The 19,951-nt window shown below is 41.8% G+C and overlaps 2 protein-coding genes across 4 annotated transcripts; one reads left to right on the plus strand and one right to left on the minus strand.

Moving 5' to 3' along the window:
• Positions 1-938: 938 nt before the first annotated feature.
• Positions 939-19,118, minus strand: IRX2 (iroquois homeobox 2). 3 transcript variants are annotated; one of them, XR_005291518.2, is made up of 6 exons: positions 18,443-19,059; positions 16,534-16,939; positions 15,341-16,036; positions 14,582-14,649; positions 9,922-9,987; positions 939-1,086 (listed from the first exon to the last, which is right to left on the minus strand). XR_005291518.2 is itself a non-coding variant. In XM_043508505.1 (5 exons), exons 1-4 carry the CDS (start codon positions 18,683-18,685, stop codon positions 14,606-14,608), a joined length of 1,389 nt encoding a protein of 462 aa, XP_043364440.1. In that variant the 5' UTR covers positions 18,686-19,059; the 3' UTR covers positions 9,571-9,987; positions 14,582-14,605. The 3 variants fall into 3 exon arrangements, 2 of the variants coding, with proteins under 2 accessions (XP_043364440.1, XP_038248934.1); XM_043508505.1 differs by lacking the exon at positions 939-1,086 and having other exon boundaries at positions 9,571-9,987; XM_038393006.2 differs by lacking the exons at positions 939-1,086; positions 9,922-9,987 and adding an exon at positions 13,322-13,908 and having other exon boundaries at positions 18,443-19,118.
• Positions 3,036-8,132, plus strand: LOC119850652 (histone H4-like). The gene is made up of 3 exons (XM_038389079.1): positions 3,036-3,345; positions 7,338-7,399; positions 8,001-8,132. Exons 1-3 carry the CDS (start codon positions 3,036-3,038, stop codon positions 8,130-8,132), a joined length of 504 nt encoding a protein of 167 aa, XP_038245007.1.
• Positions 19,119-19,951: the final 833 nt, after the last annotated feature.

A 19,951-nucleotide genomic window follows, 5' to 3' on the forward strand; every position in this document is an offset into this window, starting at 1 on the left:
TTTTTTCCTCTGGGCTAAAAGTTTTAAGGTGTGCACCACCAGCGATACCTCCTTGTCCTCCTTTGGCTATTTTCTGTGGAGCAAGGCAGGTACCTAATTTGTTCCCGCAAGAAACACCTTAGATGTCTAAGCACTCTGACTCCTGGTGGCTAGTTCCTGTTTGTGGATCGCAAAGCAGAGATAGGTGCCTCCTTGCAGCCTGGATTTAGGCATCTATCTCTTTCAGAGGGGAGGGTTTAGAGCACACCCCTCTGGTTGCCATCTCCCATTGGCTAGTTGAGGCATCTCCCCACCTACTGGCTTTTGCAGATTGAAGTCTAAAGCTCCTATATCTCCCTTCCAAACCATGCAAAAAGCTTTACTATAAGCTTACATTGAGACCTTGAAAAGTACAAATGTACAAAATTAATCATTAATCCAAACAAAAACCACATTAAAAGAACATGAAGATATGTATCTCAGGTTTCCTACTTTTCTCAGACTTGGCTTCAGTAGTAAAAAACTGGATTCTGCAGTACAGAAGTAGCTTTAAGTCATGGATTTTTCAGGGATATTGTGACCTTACATTTTTATTGAGTCTAAGCCTCTAATATCTCCTGTTTTGCCTATGTATTGCAGGAAGTTTGTTTCTTCCCTAACTGGGCACTTTCTTGCTTTTCTTGGTTAATGTAAACATATCTATCTTATTGTTTGGCATTTGGAGGAATATAATTTGTTGTTGGTGTAGATAATAAAATGTTGATTTGAAAATGATTTCTTAGAGATGGGTCCAGCTCCCATTAAACTCAATGTATGGAGAATAAGTATGTTTATACTCTAAAAAATTGCTTTATACAAAAATGTCATTGTGGGGTTCCATTTTACAGGGTTCTCTAGAGGAGTTCCATATTAAATACATTCAACTGGCAAGAAAAAGATTTTTTTTCCTAATTACCTACCTTGCAAACTCATCATAAGATATGAAAGTTAAGTGGTTTTTTTTCTGGCTCTCATGTGATGACCAGTAATATTCTGCAGCTGAAATGTAATTATCACTGATTATGCAGGAACCAAAGAGAATTCATCTGGCTCTTCCATAGCTTCATTCTGTAGTGTTAATGAGAGTAAAAAGAAGTAAAATATATGGGTCAATAAAGTGAGTGAATATAACTCAGAAGCACACCTCTGAGGTCTTATCTACATTACCCACAGGATTGATGGGCAGAGATCAATCCAGCGGGGGTCGCGTCTAGTTTAGATAAATCAACCGCCGAGCACTCTCCCGTTGACTCCGGTACTCCACCGAGGCAAGAGGCTCAGGCGGAGTCGATGGGGGAGCGTCAGCTGTCGACTCACCCCAGTGAAAAAACCTCGGTGAGCAGTTCTAAGTACGTCAACTTCAGCTACGTTATTCACATAGCTGAAGTTGCGTAACTTAGATCGATTTCCCCCCACCACCACCCCAGGGTAGACCAGGCCTTAGGTATATCTGTGGAGAAAATGAGACACTATTAGTCACTTTTCTTACTAAAACAGCATTTTAAGGTAAAGTGCCTTTCACCATGTTGCCAGGTCTCACAATTTTATTGAAAGTCTCTTAATACGTGGTATTTTTCTTAAACCCCAGTTCCTGGAGTCAAGTGATTATGCAAGAATCTCAGCTCTTTTTTTTAAAAGTAAATTTCTAGTCCTCATATTTATGGAGAAATATCTTGAAATTGTGATCTGAGTGCACCTTATGAAAACCCAATTTTTGGGGTTTTTTTTAAATTATTATTTCTAAACTAATTTTGTGATTTGGGGGGGCCCGAGTCATAATATTTGAATGTTTTGAGTTGGCAATACTTCTTCCAATTGTGTTTTAAACAAGCAGTGTATTTTCTCTATAAGACTCTTCCTAGCAAAGAGACCTTCCCCTCTCCTGGAATAGCACACAGGAAGGGGCAAAGAGGGAATAAAATTCAATGAGGATCCCCTTACACTTTGTTTCCCACAGATCATTCAGGGAGAATGGGCCACAGATTTACCCCAAGACCTGTGGATTCCCAGTATCTGCAGGAGGTAAGAGCCATCCACAAAAAATGTCCTTGGGTGGGATCCATAAAGGGACTTAGGTATTGCAACACTGAGCACTGCTGTGCCTAACTTTTAGGCACCTAGAAAAGCACAAGAACAACACTGTGATCCACAAATCTTAAATTAGGCACCTACGCTGCAATGTTCCCTCTAATGTTTTTCATCCGTGTGCGGAATAAATTTTGTTATGTGCACTGAGGGATGTCTGCCACAAGTAGAAACAAAAAACCTAGATATATATTTTTTAAAAGTTACCATAGTAATAATTACAGGACAGGTTAGGCATTTTAGAACTCACCACAAACTATGCTGGCTGCTGGGGAAATCTCAGAGACCATGCACTGGGAAGAGAACACTCCTTCAGACCTCAGACCCCAGCAGCTCTCTTCTGCTCCAAGTCCTGAGCCAGGCTGTCCCCTCTTCCTTGCTCTGTGGAGATGGGGTTCAGGGGCAGGGGAAGAGGGACACCCTGACATCAGCACCCTCCTCTTCCTCACCCCCGCTCTGCACAGCCAGCAGGAGGGTCCTGGGAGCAGCTGCAGAAGCAACGTGGCTGCAAAGCACTGTGGGGTGGGGTACCTGAACACACACTGCTGGATGTGCAAGGCACTTGAATCACTCCTGGGTGGCTGCCCAAGCGCTCAGTTTAGAGCGAACACAGCTACACTCTCTATATAATGAATGGGGAGAGAGAGGATCTACATGTGAATGTGATCTACAAAAGCCACCATGCTAGGCAGGGGGCATCTAAGATACCCAATGGAGATGCCAACAAGAAAGGTGTATTCTAAGCCTCACCCCTCACATGGAGACAGGCACCTATCAAAATCTGGGCTGCAAGCAGGCACCTATTGCTGCTTAGTGAGCCACAAACAGGAGCCCATCACCTTCAGTCAGGTATTTTAGATGCGTAAGGTCTTTCTTGGGGCAATAGTGCCTGCCTCACTTGACAAGAAGACTGTTTTCAAGGTCATAGCATCATGTCTGGTCGCAGAAAAGGTAGTAACAGTTTGGGAAAGGGGGATGCTAAGCGCCATCGCAAGGTGCTCCATGATAACACTCAAGGTATCATGAAGCCAGCTATTCGTCATTTGGCATGCCATGGTGGTGTAAACCGTATTTCCGGATTGATCTATGAAGAAACCCGAGGAGTGCTGAAAGTATTTTTAGAGAACATCATCCGTGATGCTGTTACTTACACTGAACATGCCAAGCAAAAGACTGTGATTGCCATGGACTTGGTCTATGCTCTAAAATGCCAGGGAAATTCTCTGCAGATTCGGGGGCTAAGTTTCCATCCCACTTTAAAGTTGACATTAAAAAGCTGGGGGAGGAGGAGTGGTGGTGCCCATCTTATAACTTTTAGCCCAATGGTTAAAATATTTGTCTGGCATGTAGGAGACCCAGATTCAATTCCCCCTTCTCTACTAGATGTGGGCTTTGAACAGGGTACCTCTCACCTCACAGGAGGGTGCTCAAACCACTGGATAACAGAGGCATTCTCATTCTCATAAACAGTAATTGGGCTAGAAAGAAAGAGAGAATGACTCTATAGGAGGTGGAAGACCCTGAGTCTAGTCCGACTGCTTTAATCAATCTATCACTATTTATCCACAGTGAAACAGCTTCAGCCGGAGAGATTGAGGAAGCTCCATATCAGAATATCCCAGTTCTTTGGTCAGCACATCCTCCTGACAGATGGAAGAGGTTAAAATGCTTTCTTTGTTCTGGCAGAGAGATGGGATTTGGATCTAGATCTCCTGCATCCTAAGTGAGTGCTCTAACTGCTGGGCTAAAAGTTATAATGTGGAAAACACCTTGTCCTCCAGCTGGATTTTGACTGGGGCCCAATCTGGCAGGCCTGCTCAGAGGCTGCCTACCAGATCAGGCCCCACATGTGACTTAAGCAGATGAATGCCAATCTTCCCCTGGTTTGTGAATAGCTCTGGAGTTTAGTCAGGAGATAACAATATAGATGGAGACAGCAATGCACATGCCCAGAGGCAGAATTTAGGAGACTAGGAAACCTTTACCCTGAAAATTTAGGTGCAGAATGAGTTTAGGAACCTACCAGGTTGGTGGGGGCTTTATTGATCACAGTGAACACAAAACTGGCATGCAGGCATTTAAGTGCCTGTGTGGATCTGGACTCTTGCCTCTCTGGGCTGGGTTTGGGGCCTGCAGGTGCCACCTCCCTAGCAGAATGGCTTTTCATCTCCAAGTGCTGATGGAAGGACGATATGCCCAGGCCTCTTGCCAGCCACCTTTTCAAATGCCAGGCCCCAGCGTCCCATGCAGATCCTGAGTACATGGAAAGCCCTCTGCAAGGTCTCAGGAGGAAGGGATGATGCCCTAGAGGCAGCTCAGTGCTTACCCAGCTCCATGAACAGATAAGGGGGGAACAATTTGAGCCCAAAATACCATAATTTTGTCCCAGCTCTACTGAGGTGAGCTCTCATTCTGAAAGGAATCCATCTCATTACAGCCAGCTGCAAATATTTAGCTTGTGAGAACAGCCCTATGGGAGGATACTGTAATTTGAAATATCTGTTTCTACCTTAACAGGTGTGAAAATCCTCCTCTCCAGTAATCAAAATGCACGGGCTAGAAATGATACAACATTTTGTTTCCTCTTTGCTGACACAATTCAACTCAACTTACATTTTCCTACAATTACAGGGCCATACCATGGAATCAGAACTCCTCATTGAAATCAGTGGGGAGTCTGGTTTCAGAATCTATGGTAGGAGAGAGCCTACGTTCAGCCCCAGTCCCAGCCCCATGTGAGTCACCTATTACTTTAGACTGAAAATGCTAGAGCCCCGTGGAAAGTTGAATCCCATCCATAGATAGCTAATGCATTCCTTTTCCCGACTCAGATATCTCACTGATAAGGGCTCCCAGCTGCTCTTAACTGTCTCCCTTACAAAAGCAGCAAAGATCCAGACTAACACTGCTATCTATCCCTCTGATCCCTTATAAAAGTAACACCTCTCAGTACACCTACCTCTTTAATAGTTTTTAGACACTCTTCAGCTGCACAAGAAAATCCATTCATCAATTAAGGAAGAGAAATCTGCCGCTCATTTGATTGCCTGTTGTCCCTGCAACTCCCAGATGGAGGAAGCCACAAAACTTTGCAGACTGTCAGGCCTGTTATTTATTTTATTAGCCAGAGCGGCTCATTCCTTCCTTTCGGGAAAGGCACTGTGCAGCATTAGCTAGCCCGCCAAGCGGGGGGTGTAGTCAAAACAAGCACCAGGGCCGAGCCAGTAAGATGCTGCAGTTTCGTAAAACCAGGCGAAGCAAAAACTAACACAAAGAAAAACATGGCGGGCCACATGCAACTCCAGTCTCGAGCAACACACTGCCCGGACTGACGTGTGTCTTTTAACAGGTGATATTCCCCAAGCACCAACTCTGCCGTATTGTTTATGTTGTGAATCTGCGGCTCTGTCATCACGCACAGATTTTCATTTTAACAGGTTGTTTTAACAGGTAAAATGTTGGGAAATGTTTATTTTTGGAAAGATGGAATTGTCTGGACAAGAAGGGTCAAAGCGGGGATAGAAATGTAGAAGCACTGGTAACACTTCTAGAAGTGTATTTTGTATTGTCTCTCCGGGTTATAGACTTTGCATTATGCTACTTACTCTTTAAAATACCGCTACCTAGTACACAGCAGCGAGGATTTAGGGAATAATGCACAATGCCTCTTCTAAGACAAACCTGGAAAACTTGGCGATATCTCTCTCCTTCTATCTTAGGTTAATCGCCGAGATATATTACACAGTACATAGGATTTCTGTAGCTAAACGAGTAGCAGGACAACTGGATTTATTTATTTATTTATTTATTTTTATTTGGTGTTGAGTGTTCCGAGGTGACTAAATTTGCCTTGTTGAGCCTTGTAAAATCCTGACTTAATCATGTAAACTTCTGTGTAAGCAAAATAGACGAAACTTCAAAGGGTCAAAAAGCCTTTAGGGATTTGTGCTGAGACGCCAGCAATAGATCCTAATCTGCCTTCAGAATTCTGGCTATATTTGTCCAAGGAGCTGGTACCAGCAAACTTTCTAAGGTAGAGATCGTGGGTTGATTCAGCCTTTATCCCCTTAGAGAGTATTGGATTTGTGAGGCTCTACGCAGCGCTTCAACGTCAAGGGATCTATGCTTGCCCAAAACCCCTCTAAAAATGAAGTACAGGAGTAATTTGAGATAATGACTTTGTAACAGGCTTGGGCAGACCTTGGACAGAAGAAGCGAGAGATGTTATCACCCCAGCATTCCTCTTAAAATGCAAGTCGCCCCCCCCCCCCCTTATTCCCAGTTAGTCAAAGCTGCATTAACATTCCATCCAGGGCTGCTAAACAGAATCTTAATTAGTTCTGATACTCTTGTGCAAGGGGGTTTATTCATTGCACTCTTAACTAATGGCTGCTGTCAGGGTAGGGTTCCCCCCCCCCCTTTGGGGATATCGTGTTCTGCTGCAAAGCATGACAGAAATGTAATGTGCATGCAAAAAAGCTTGCAGATCTCAATTCTTAGGGCTGAGGCTGACTCCAGCCCTGTCTAATGGTGAGACAACGTTAGGACTAATGTGAATAACTTCCACAACATATATTGCCCTGCCTGTTATTTATCTTAAAATTTAATGGTGCGCTTTCTTTTTCCTTGTCAGAAAACACTACGAACTTCCTAGTGTTTTAAAACAGTTCACACAACTCGCACTAAATTTGCATCTCTGTATTTTTATTGGTCGCCCATAACGTGGTATGAAGAGAGATCCGTACGTGATGAAACATTAGCAAGTTACTCAACAGCCCTTTGCTCTTGCAGGACCTTTCTCTTTGCATTATATGTCACTTACACCCACATTTTACAGATCTTTTCCCCCAGAGTATCCTTTCTATTTATACTACGATTCTATACCCATAACGACGAACATTTGGACTGCTTATGATATTAACAGTGAAATTTACGTGATCTGAGCAGATAAGTATTATATGTAGTCACACACATAATTTGATGTAAACATCCCTCAAAGTTATTTGTAGTTCGCGCCTGAGTCGTGACAATAAACATCATTGGCACTCGGCACTAAAAAGAGAGAAATATAATTGGGATGACTCGCCTTTGGCGTTAAAGTAAAGTGACTGTTTCATTTATCAGCAGCGGCCAATAATAGTTATTTGCCTATAAATCTACGTTTTGCTACACTGATTTCGGAAACAGATTTATAAGACTATAAATTACTGTTTATTTCATTCTGGAAAAAACAGATTTGCTTTCTGGAAATATGAGGTCCATGTCCCTTAGCATCTTCACGTCTTGCTCTCCAATGGTAACGGCTCTGTCCAGTGAACTTGAGTAACATTGATTACTCACAAAGAGTTCAGGATAACTATCATGTAGCTAAACTAATTGAGACAATCATGCTAAGTTATAGTCAGTCTAAAAGGTACCATTGATGTGGTAATGCCTATTGAAAATCAGACATGCGACTCACTACCATTTAATTGCTCTTTAAACCTGTTATTACAATGTTAACTGGCTTAAGTATATATTGCTGCCTTTATTGCCTTGATGTGACAAATTAAAACATACACTCTGGAAACTGCATTCATTTGTGGACAGTTACAGAAAGGGGAGCTGGGTGATAATCAAAGCTATCAAGCTGAATTAATTTGAAAACTTTTATTTTGACTGCAATTCCCATTGCATTTTTGTTGCAGTGGGAAAACACTCTAACGGCATATCGTTTTCCATTGTACTATTTGTAATGCATTAATCTTCAATGTTAAACTAACAATGTATTACATAAAATTTAGTTCAAGGAACGGATCTGGGCAAAATAGATTTTTAGAATTTCAAAAGTTGAACAAAAGAGTTCAAAGGTTAAGTGGTTAAACTTGTATTATTATTATTATTTATTATTATTTCAGGTATCAGGCCTGATGGATTTAACCAGAACCCCTGAAATCGTTGGGATATGGCAAATCAGTGATTATTCCTGTCTTCGTGCATATCGTGCATCCCAGCTGATTAGCAGCCTTAAAAAGGCTCTTCCACATTAAGATATATTACTAGAAGCAGTTTTCTGAGGAAAGTCTTAATTATTCACAATGAACTGCATGCCTCTCCGTGCTAGATTTTTTTTAAAAAAAATTCGTCCCCCTCTCTTCCAAGTTCTACTCAAACTTGTGCCTTTAAAACAGTTAACGTTACTGTATAACTTCCAGATGTGATTCACTTTTCAGATGCCCCACGAGACAAGCCTTGCAATGTACTTTTTTTCTCCTGCAACGTTCCAAGTTCCAGAGCAAATTGCTTCCCACCTTAATCTACTAATGCTAAATTATCTTGCAGATTTTAAGGATGGCCGAAAATCAAGCCCATTTATTTTTTCTCCCGCGAGAAAATGGCAGGGGTTACAATGTCCTGTTTGCCCTTTCTCTTAATCTAGCAGAGAAAAGCAAGAACTGATGGCACCTTATGGGACACAGACCTACTGCTGCTTTGAGCAGCCCCCACCCAACCAACTTTGATTAGCCTTATTCCAGTTGCTGTTTATTTGGTTGTCATTTCTCCCGTTTCCTCCAGAATTGTTATTTATGCCCTGAAACGTGAACGTTGCGAGTTTTGCTATTAAATGGCGTCTTCTACATCGGGGTGCTTCTCTCCCCCGAGAGCTGGGCAGAAGGGGCTGCCAAAAGAGTGGGGAAAACTGTCTAAATCATAATCAAATCTGCTTCGAATTCATTACACCAGAGCATTAACTAATTACCAGATCAAAGAGAAGAAAAATAAATATTCCTTTAAATAACTGAAGGTAATTATAACCCTGTTGTTGACATTAATGATTAATAATTGATCAGAAGTTAGACACAATAAATTGTCAATTTATCTCCCTATAAAAATGCACATACTTATTTTTCTGTACTTTTAATAGAGAGCCCATTACAGTACTCAAAAAGCTGCTGCACAGGGAGCGAGACATACCGTTCGCATTTAGCCATTTCTTTTTTTTTTTTTTAAAGCACACACAATTAATTTACTCAAGCACTTGATTTAGCAAAGTGATTTGACAATGCCGCCTATTGTAGTACGGTTGTGAGGAACTAAGGTTCAGGTGAGCTTCTCTCTCCTATTAAGGCTACTTATATTTCCCAGATTTCAGAGTAGCAGCCGTGTTAGTCTGTGTTCGCAAACAGAAAAGGAGTACTTGTGGCACCTTAGAGACTAACAAATTTATTAGAGCATAAGCTAAATGCATCCGATGAAGTGAGCTGTAACTCACGAAAGCTTATGCTCTAATATATTTCCCAGTTTACATCCATGAAAAGTAAATTCCTGTTTCGGAAGCAAATGTCTTTTGCTTAAATCGGGACAGTCAAGTCCCTACATTTCATGGCTTTTATTTTTCTCGGGAAAATACAGTAGACCATGCCCTGACTGGTACAAAACAGTGAAATTCGCCTGTGATTTATTCCGGGGGGGGGGGGGATTGTTCCAGATTGCAGGAGTCCAGCTGTCACCTCCGCCAGACTGTTTACAGGTAAAACGCTCCCATAGAAAGGATACGTCCTGTCATAAGAACGCTCGCTGTAATAATTGTTTATGGCCAAAATATAAACTCGCTGCTAGAAATTCACCGTTTTGGTTGCCGTGTTTATTTAGAGTAGGCGTCAAAGGGGACTAATAATAATATAATAAATATTATATTCACAATAATTAAGTTGTATTATTTATCTAGTATTCCCAGATCGGGATGCATAAATGCATTTGAAAATACATCCGGGACTCCTTTTTTCCCCCTTTACTTTTTGCTTTGTTTTTTATCTTCTTTATAACCCAGTAACGTACCTGAATTTCCATCTGCCGGGTTAAAGAGAAAGGCATGAATTTTACAGCACTTCATTTTTTTTTATCCTACAAGAAAAAGGATGTTTTTCGTTAACTCAATAAGCAGAAGATTGTGCTTGAATTGGAGAAATATTTTAATGCATAACATTATCAAACGATATATCTGTAAATTAATCTCTTTTTTTGCAAACGTTAATACGCGATAAAAACCTTCGATTTAATCGAATTTCTGCTGCGGTTTATTAATGGGGCTAGGTGGAGGTTTAACTAATTTTAAAGTGAGATGTAAACAGTGGCGGGAGAAGAAATGTCCAAAGCGGGATGGTTTGGGTTTTTTCGTTCTAGCTGCCTGGGAATGCGTGTAATTAACAGCCGTCTCCTCTGCCGGGTCTGGGGCCCGGTTTCTCCTTCCTTATGTACCCTAAACTCTCGAGCCCGTCACTGTCAGTCTGGGAAGTGGGACGCGCAGGAAGTTCACGATGCACCCCTCCAAGGACAGGCTTTACTGTGTGATGGCTTGTTGGATGCCCCGATGGGCTCGGTTGTGTCTCTCTAGCAGTTATAGAGCACACCCTGCTCTTTGTTTCTTTGCCTAAGATTTTTTTTTTTAATCTCGATCTCCACAAAGTGTGTGTGTGTGTGTGTGTAAGCCCCCGATCCCCTTATTTTTTTCCTCTAGCAGAGCTCTTCTCTTATTAGGTCTGCATGATTTACATGCAGAGTAACTGGAAACCGAAACGCTGGTGTCTATAACAATGTATGTTAACTCTTTCCTTAAACTCCTTATCTCCCTCAAACCGTGAACTTGTATTCAGGAGCAACTCACATCCTTTCCTTTCTGTTTATGGCCTGTGCAGTGTCTCTCCGTCTCCCTCCCCCTCCCCTAGCCTCAATCAAACAAAGGTGGGTGAAGTTCTTTTCAACTTTCAAAGGCAGTTGGTGAGCAGCTTTGCTGAAACAATAACTCTTTTACTGAGAACAAATGGTGACATTTGAAAGGAGCAAGGAAAGGCAGTCCAAAGTGGAACGCGCCTCTCTTCCTATTTGACAACAGCACCAGTCCCTCGGGGATCCCACCTGAGATTAAAGCTTGAATTTCGCTAAATCAACTCTAATGAAACCTCTAGCCCTGGAGAAGGGAGGGTTTGTTCTAGCAGTTCCGAAACAAGTACTTACAAAGAGGGGGGGAGGGGAATTTGGAGTAAATAAAGGGATGGGCGTGAGATATTAATCCCAACGGGGTGATTAGCGTCAATATGAAACAAACTGTACACAAAGTACTCTTTTATTGTCCAAGTGTCTTTCTTTCCTTCTAGAAGTAATCACACTGTTTGTGCCAACAGCCTAACACAGACACGCTTTCGTCCCGCTTTTAATTTTAATTATTAAACACTAACTGAGATTGGCAATGGAATTCTTGTCCATTCATTTTCTATTAAAAATACATTTGTTTGCCAGATCTTTTGGGTGGTGTCCATCTTGATCCGTGAGCACTCATGAATTTCTCAAAGAGGATGATAGAAACCCATTGGGTTTTACATACATAGTGAATATTTAAAAGCGAGTTCCCCAAATCTTTTTACTTTCCTTTCCAGAAAGAAATCCAGGTCTAAATACTAGCAAGGGTGGGTAAATTATGGAAATCTTTTATAATTCTTTGGGCGTATAAACATCAAAGGAATGTCGTTAGCCTTTTCTAATCTCTGCCACAGCGTTTGGTTTTTACCAATTGCAATGTATACGTTGTGTCCCCAGTGGACTTGGGACATAAAAAGTGGGTGGTGGGGGCGGGTGAGGTGGAAAGGAAAGAGTATTAACTTAGAGATGGGAAAAAGAGGCTTTAGTGCAAATGCCTCAACAGAGAAAATAAAGTTCATCTTCATAACGTTTCTATTTTGCACAATAAAAACAGTTTTGAGATGGATGCAAACATCTGAACACAATCAATATTCCACATTTGTCTAAAGGCAAAGCATCCTCTGAAGGATTTGTCGACTTTTTGTCAAATTGTACTAGGTATTATATGCAGACACAGAGTTGCATTTTTCTTATAGGCTAAAACGTTGCTTCATGTCACCCTGCAATATCTGAAGTAGGCCTGCACCGCAAAGATCTTTAGTGTACCTATCTATGGACAGCCTACAGTTTCCCAGAATTGTAATACTAATTTCTGCCTTCTCTGACATATTTTTCTTAATCAGCTTGACATCTTTATAAGTTACCAACACAAGGTGGGTTTGTTTGTTTTTGTTTTGTTTTTTAAGTCCCTTTCCCTACTTAGTACCATCAGGATGTATTTTCTGACTCCAGTCTAGAATAGCTCTTTATCCAGTTAACATTGCCTGGGCTGCTGCCTGAAGTATCTAAGATCACTTTCAAATGCCCTTTCTAACAAGACCTGAGCAAGAGGCCACTAATTTTCACTGAACAAAAAGCCACTGGAGAGAGATCCGTTTGTCAATATCAACTGGTCCAGCAATTTTCCATCCTCAGACACGTCGGCCTATCTGAGCTGGCAGATGTTTAGACAAGATTTTATAAATTGTTCAATATCAGACCATAATGAACCCCAACTGACCATTCCAAAGCAGCTAAAAGCATCCAGGATCTCCCCTGCTGGGATCTAATAATGCTCTCATGCTGGAACATTATTAATCATAGAATAAAATAGATGAGCCTCTTGAAAAATAAGTGTATGATTGATTAAAGGGCAATCTAAGAAGCTATTATTCTTGTTTTATAACCGTAAATTATATTCACTCAATTTATCTTTTGGGGGAAATAAATGATTGTTAGTTTCTTTTCTGAAATTATATTATATGGGGATTCTCATAATTTTACTGAAAATTAAAATGATAGGGTAGCTGTTTTTCTGAGTCTAATCAAGGTGGATCTCTAACAGGACTACCAAATTATAGACATAATTCATGCAATTTAAAAGAGGAAAAACATAAAAAATAGCATCTGGAGTATTTTGTTTTCTTGTATTTTCAGCACTTCTGGACATAACTTAATTATTAAATTAAGTTAAAATAATTATTATAAGAATTAAAATAAATGATTGTTTGAGCTATAGCAAAGTAGGATGAGTTATGAAGATCTTTTATTTATGGAAAAGGAAAACAGCATTGGAAACAGCTAGTACTAAAAATAACTGCATCTCTGTTAGCTTGTATAAAATGTACATGTGCATGCACATGTATCTTTATATCTATACAGAACAACTCTGAGTTTTAATTAAACAAAGCATGTATTTGCAGTTTGTTTAATTTTTTTAGGCTTTTTACATTCTAAAAAATTATGAAGTGAAATTGCAACTACTATCAATTTTATTATTTTTCTAAATAATTTAGTATTTTAGGGGAAAATGAACCAAAAACACCATACTGTTGCAGACTAGTCTGTTTGTTTTTATTTACAATTAAAGATATAAATTAGTAAAGAAATCTTGTTAAACAACCAAAGATTGTATAACCATTAATGTTTCAAATAAAAACCAGGCAAAATTTATTTACAAAAGTTCCAATTTCATTGCAATACAACTTGCATAAATTACTAGAAGCTTTTATATCTTTACAAAAATAAATATCAAATTTGTTTCCACTTTGTAAGTACTCAAGTTCTCCAATCACATCTTTGTTATCTCTACTGTATACATCTTTTACAAATAAATTTTACAATAAAACCTATCACACCTATCGAATATATACCGTGGCAATGAAGTGATCAACTCAAGATATCCTGAGAAAAACAGATGTTTTCAAAAGTAACACATACATTGGGGAAACTATACTATACCAGCAAACTCACATATGTCCAACAAAATTCTGGTTTAATAATTAGAGTCTGTAGATTTAATAGTGCTCTGTGGTCTTCCTTTATACAGTGGCACAAGATGTGATCCGGATTTAGAGATTTGTTCTATATATTAGCTCGGGGAGAGATGATGGCTTGCTGACTTTTTTTCAAAGCAATTGTGACACCTACCTGTGGACCAAGGAAAAAACCAGATCATCCAAAATCCTTCAGTTACACACTAACACCATTAAACTGAGGGGGGGAGGAGAGGAGGAAGGAGGAGGGGACCTAAAATGATTACTCTTTTATTTTCTTCTCATGAAAATATTACTTTTAAAAGATCTATAGGATTTTGGTTAGTCTTAAACATAGACGGTTGTAAGGATGCCATTGTTACCAGACATCAAACTATTCAGAGATACCATAACCTCCTAGAAATGCATGCTGAAATCTTATAATTGTGCTTTTTAATTTGAAATATTTACAATGTACAATTGTAATAATATCTTAACACAAGCACCTTACCTTATAACAATTATTAGAAAATTAATTTAAAAAGAGATCTCAAGATATCTCTATAAAATGTAAGTATTCCTTTATTTTTGTTTTACATAAGGTAAAAGAAAACCTTAGGTCATATCAAGGAGTTGGGAACCCTCTAAACTGACTTACAAAGGAGTATAAAGCAGAGAAGAAAAGCTGCAATAAGGGATTTTAAAAAGACCAGAAAAGAGCATATTACTTTGTAATCAGACTCTTATGTAATGAAGCAGGAAATTAACGTTAAGCAAGTTTACAGCTGTGCAATATGTCTTGGACCTGATGCCAAATGATCAGTGTAATAGAAAATGTTCTCACTTACTTGCATTGCTGTGTGATTGCACTTCTATAGGTATGGTTGTACTCCTACTGTGCAGACGTCAGTGGGATCTGTCAAAATATAACCGTCAGTTAGTCACAGGACACAGCCAGCTAACTAGATTATACAGTATGTGTATGTCCCAAAATTCACTTGCAGAAAATTCATATCTAAACCATTTAGAACGTCTACATTAATATTTTATAATTGACTACAGTTTGGATAATGGTGGTATCAGGCTTTTTTTTCCTTTTTAAAATCAAACAATTATATTAATTTGTTATACTAATTTTAAAACTGTATGGGAAAATAGAGGTTTTATGATAGACATAATTTGGTAACTTGGATCATTTTATTTTCTTTATCTTAAATCGAATTTAACTATATTTAACTCCTTAAAATTAAAAAAGTTGATGTCCTGTTTTACTAAACACAATGCACAAAAGGTAAAGATAGCAGCATTTTTAAATTATATATATTAAAGGGTTTATTTATAAACATTGACTTTTAAAGCTACATATTTAGATTTTTTTAAGTCCTCTGTTATTTCTTTTTCTATTCCTTAAATACAAAAAAGAGGGGAATATATTTTTAAATTCCCAAAATATATTGTTGTCTAGCTCCAGCTCCTTTTTCTTAAGTATTGTCGGTTTATTTTTCTGCTGGCAGTGGTGGTGGTTTGTCCAAATAAGCATTCTTTATCTACAGTGTATATAGAAGTCATATTGCCTTTGGGAAGAAAAGAAGCAATCAGTCACCTACCTTTCTTAGACTCATAACTAGAGGGCCTGTAATGTTGTTCTAGCTGGTTAGTGATCGTTTTCAAAGAGTCACTGCTCTGTTTGTGAACAGAGCTTGCATTTAGTACAGTCTGACTTAGTCCCTCGTTCGAAGCCATTGCTGCGGAGTTATATCTCAGGATCCCCTGGCTCTGGAGTGCATTAAAGTTCCCATAGTTTGTATAATTGGTATAAAAAGGTGAAGTGTAATAAATGTGCCTTCCTAAGAGAGAAGAGGGAGAGTAGCCAGAGCTGTGAGAAGTAGAAGAGGGGGTTACTGAAGATAACGCCGGTGGCTGACAGCTTTGGCCCAGGTTCTGATTTTTAAGGTCCGAGGTGGCTATTTCAGCTAGAGACCAGAGCTTGGGCTTAATGGCCTGTATCTCGGAACTGGGGGAAATCCTGTTGACCAAAGTAGTCTTATTGGAGTTCCTTGAAGCGTCCTCGTGGGGGTGATTAAGGAGGGGGGCTTCCACTCCGGTGAGGGGGGAGGAAGTGACAGGCTTAGCGAGAAGGTCTCTCTCTGCTTCATCATCTTCATCCTCGTCGTCCTCGTATTTGTCCTTGCAGTCTGATCCGGACTCGCAGAGCGTGTCCCCTACTCGGCAGGGCAACTTCTCCCCGTCCGACTCCGCGGAGCAGGAGTGATCGGTGAGCGAGTCAACCTGCAAGCTGATCCCTGCAAAGGCAGCAGCCGAACAAACAAGGGTACAGTCAGTTATATAGACTAAAGAGAGCAGGAGAGAAGCAACCACAACCACTGATAGGAAAGCGACGCTTGTAATCAAATCCTTTTATGTATAATTATAATTCTAGGAACACTCCCACCGGCTATCACTACGGCTGCATGAAAGCAGCTTCCTATATGCGCCCGTACAAAAGCACGACAGGCATTATTAACGCAAATGCTCTGGCTAGGTGTTTTAGGGGAATGGCTCATTGCAGAATTAGGTCAATGTAAACGGTCTTTGCTATCGTTATTAATCAGTGAAGGTGAAGATAAACTAGTGAGGGTAAACGGCATAGAGGGGATGGGACATGAGTTTTAAATATATCTCGCAGCATCCCGGTTACAATATGGGAAGTAAAGGTGTATTTAAATAAATTCTGGCACTTGCACATGTATCCCTTTGGAACCTTTCTATCTAGTTATAGTACAATCGTGTTGTGCCTAACCTTCGTCTTCTGCTGAAGTTTCATTGCTTTCCTGCACCTTGTCTGAACTTTCCTCCTTACTTCTTGCTCCATCCCCTTCGTCTTCGTCTTCATCTTCGCTTTTGTTCCGGGGAGCCCACGTCATTTTGTTCTCCTTCTTGAGCCTCCTCCTGGCGTTGGCGAACCAGGTGGAGACCTGGGTGAGGGTCATCTTGGTGATGATGGCCAGCATGATCTTCTCGCCCTTGGTGGGGTAGGGGTTCTTCCTGTGCTCATTCAGCCAGGCCTTCAGGGTGGCTGTGGCATCTCGGGTGGCGTTTTTCCTGTAAGCGGGATCATTCAGCTGGTACGGGTAAGCAGGATTGCCATAGGGATGGTAACTGATGGCCCCGGTCATTCCAGTCGTATGAGCATCGTAAGGAGAGCCCTGGAAAGGGCAAAATAGTGGGTTGGCAATTTGTTATTGCTGCTAGTCATTAGTAAGTTGTCAAGAAAATATCAGTAGTTATATTTGCATTTTCTTGGATTGGTATCTCACATTCCTATTCTAATAGCAAACAAGGGTACCCAAAGGCCGTTAAGATCTGGTTTACCTCCTCCCCCTCCCAAACCGCACACACTTCAATCGCTGATCTTTTAATCTTCAGTTAATTTTAGTTCCTTGTAATTGAATATTTCCCAAAATTATTTCTGAGTCACGCAGACATTTTAAAAAGGGCCTTACAGGTAGTGCCTTACTATCTACGTTTCTCTCAAAGATTCAAACGATGTTTCCTTTTTGCTATAGAAAACACAACAGAGCCACTGCTTAGCAATTCACTGCACTAATGCATTGCAAATTCAACTCGCAAATCAGAAGATATGCACCGTTTCGAATTGTTTAAATGCGATGTAATTAGCATTTTAATTCTACTGCGCTTATTTAAGTCTGCGTAATGGAAGAAAAGTTGAATATATTACTAAGGAAGTTGATAACTTTAAGGACGTTTAAAAATCCTAGCGAAGGGAGAGTTACGGCCCCAAACTCACCTAATGTTCTTAATACTTGACAAACACACTTTGCAACTTCCAGCCACTTATCTGCTGACTCCTCGACAGGAAAGTCAGGAGGGGCAGATCTTCAGATCTTTCACATTGCATTGAATTAAGACTGCACGACCATTTCTGCTGAAGTATATTACAACCAGAAAACGTTTGGTTTTCTGTCGGTTTATATAACTAACCTTTTTGGTACCCCTTCCTGGAACCAATCGTAACCAACCTGGAGTCTCCGACCTTAAATTCCTGATGTGTGTCTATATAACTGTAACTATATAACGATATATATACACGCAGAGACGCACGCAATTTCAAATGTTCCTTTTAAGTAATGACAACAAAGTGAAAGCTGAAGCTGCGGCCACCACAACCATCTTGGGTATGAGCGAAGCTCACAGATCGCAAACAGCTGCTTCTTTTCATTTCTAAAATCCAGCTAAACCATTAGCACAAAACGCATGGAAAGTAACTGAAACCGCACCGGGCTCCCTTCCCGGAGCTCTACTAAACGTTGGCGTGGAAAAGCAAGAAAAAAGAAATCCTCCCCTCTCCTCCCGCAGCACAAAACGCAGCCACCAAACTGCTTCAGACAATGCGGATTCTTTACTAACGGACACGCGGGCGAGGGCAGGCTCAGCTGTATGTTTGCAAGCCCCGAGAGCCGCCAGGGTCCGGTCCGAGGTAGTGCCAGGGCCCCTGTCCTCTTCTCCTTTTGCCCCGCTCGGACACCTCGGCTTTGCACTCTGAGCGTGGTGTTGGGAAAACATAAGCAGGCGGCCGAGTTTGTGCAGCCCGGGCTCTGTTACTGATGGTGCGTGTGTAGGAGATAGGGCAGGGGAGGATGAGGATGAGGATGCTAATGAAGAAGGAGAGGATTTTTCTCGGTAGTTACCATGTAGGAGGGGAATCCCGTGGCGGGGTCTGTGGAGTACTGGAGCGGGCTGGTGAAGCCTGTGGCCGCCGCCTGGGCTGTGAAAGCTGCCGATCCCGGGTAAGGGCTGAACGCCGAGCCCGACGAAGACCTGGCCAGCTCCTCGCTCCTGGGGGCCGCCAGAGCCGACGCCCCGTACGTCGGGCAGGAGTACAGAGCCAGCGAGCCGGGGGGCTGGTAGAGGTAACCCTGAGGATAGGACATGGCTTGCACGGGCGTGCACAGGAGCAGGGAGGGGGCGAGGGTGACCGGCCCTGGCGCTTCGGCTGCTCCTTCGGCTGCTTTCGTGTTCCCTCTCCCCGGCCGGCTCTGGGCGGCTGTGCAGAGACTGAGACTTGCCCTACTGGCCACCCATGCACCCCGGCCAGCGGCACAACGGCGGATCCGCTCAGGAGGAGAAGGGCGTGGGGAGAGGGGAGAAGTAGCTGGGTAACGCCCAGGGGGAGAGAGAAAGCAAGCCAGGGAGAGCGGGAGGGAGACAGCCCGGCTCAGGAAAGTGGCTGCTGCATATGGAGTTCTGCCCGCCAGCCCGCTCCCCCAGCGCCGGCCAGCCTGTATTTTGGGGGAAGTATAGAGTCTGGAGTGAAGAGTTGAGGGAAGGAGCCCTCGACTTTCTGAGAGACATTGGAAAGCGGAGCTGTCCGTCACAGAGGCTCATCTGCATATTCCGACGGGCCCGCCCCTTCTCCTTCTCCATCCCCCCCCCCCCCCCGCAGCCGGAGGGAGGGAAGCAGGCTGTTGTAATGGGTTGCAAGCCCCCCTCTCTGTCTGACAGCGAGCACACTGCTGAAGCCAAAGGATGACGCCGCTGATCAGTCTCTCCCGGCTCAGAGCCACAAACACGCTTGCACACACTCCGTTGCGATAGGTACCTATGCCCACACTTTCTATCTTATATATTATCACAGACTTGCGCACAGGGCTTGTTAGGATACCGGGGGAAAGCACAAGAACAAGTATTGCCCCGTGTATGGTGAAAAGGAGGGAAGTACACACAGGAATAGACGGAGAACGCTATATGATTGTCCGCGTACGACAGCAAGAGCTTTCTACTTTGATAACAGGTTTTCCCAAGCAGCCAAGCTAGGTTAAACGTTCACATTAAATCCTCCAAGGAAGAATCTTTCAGCTTCCATTCTACTTGCTCTGGTGTTGGCTGCCTGGGGGCGAGGCCCAGGTGACCCTATGCCGGGGTACAAGCCCTCCCTCTCTTTGCAGTTCGGAGAGGAAGCCTATCAGAGCAAACATTCAGGGCATAATTAACTTAACAAATATAATTGCTGCCTACCACAAATACTGGCAGTTCTACAATATACCAGAAAGGAGAGGATGAGGTGAAGGCATTGGTCTATATTTTCTCAGGCTGACTGGTCTTGAGAGACTTTTGAGAAGTCTGTGATTGATTGTATACACAATCCTTTGGATCTGGAATTGAACTCTATTATTAGTGTACTGTGATTGAGATACAAT

This window comes from Dermochelys coriacea, chromosome 2 (assembly GCF_009764565.3).
Source record: "Dermochelys coriacea isolate rDerCor1 chromosome 2, rDerCor1.pri.v4, whole genome shotgun sequence".
NCBI lineage: Eukaryota > Metazoa > Chordata > Testudines > Dermochelyidae > Dermochelys > Dermochelys coriacea.

Coding starts and splice junctions, on each gene's coding strand:
- LOC119850652 (XM_038389079.1), top strand. CDS start 3,036: ATGTCTGGTCGCAGAAAAGGTAGTAACAGTTTGGGAAAGGGGGATGCT. Junction 3,346..7,337: donor TCTGCAGATTCGGGGGCTAA/GTTTCCATCCCA, acceptor TGGAAAAAACAG/ATTTGCTTTCTGGAAATATG. Junction 7,400..8,000: donor TCACGTCTTGCTCTCCAATG/GTAACGGCTCTG, acceptor TTATTATTTCAG/GTATCAGGCCTGATGGATTT.
- IRX2 (XM_043508505.1), bottom strand. CDS start 18,685: ATGTCCTATCCTCAGGGTTACCTCTACCAGCCCCCCGGCTCGCTGGCT. Junction 16,940..18,442: donor CGGGATTCCCCTCCTACATG/GTAACTACCGAG, acceptor TGCCCTTTCCAG/GGCTCTCCTTACGATGCTCA. Junction 14,650..15,340: donor TAGTTATGAGTCTAAGAAAG/GTAGGTGACTGA, acceptor ATATTTTGACAG/ATCCCACTGACGTCTGCACA.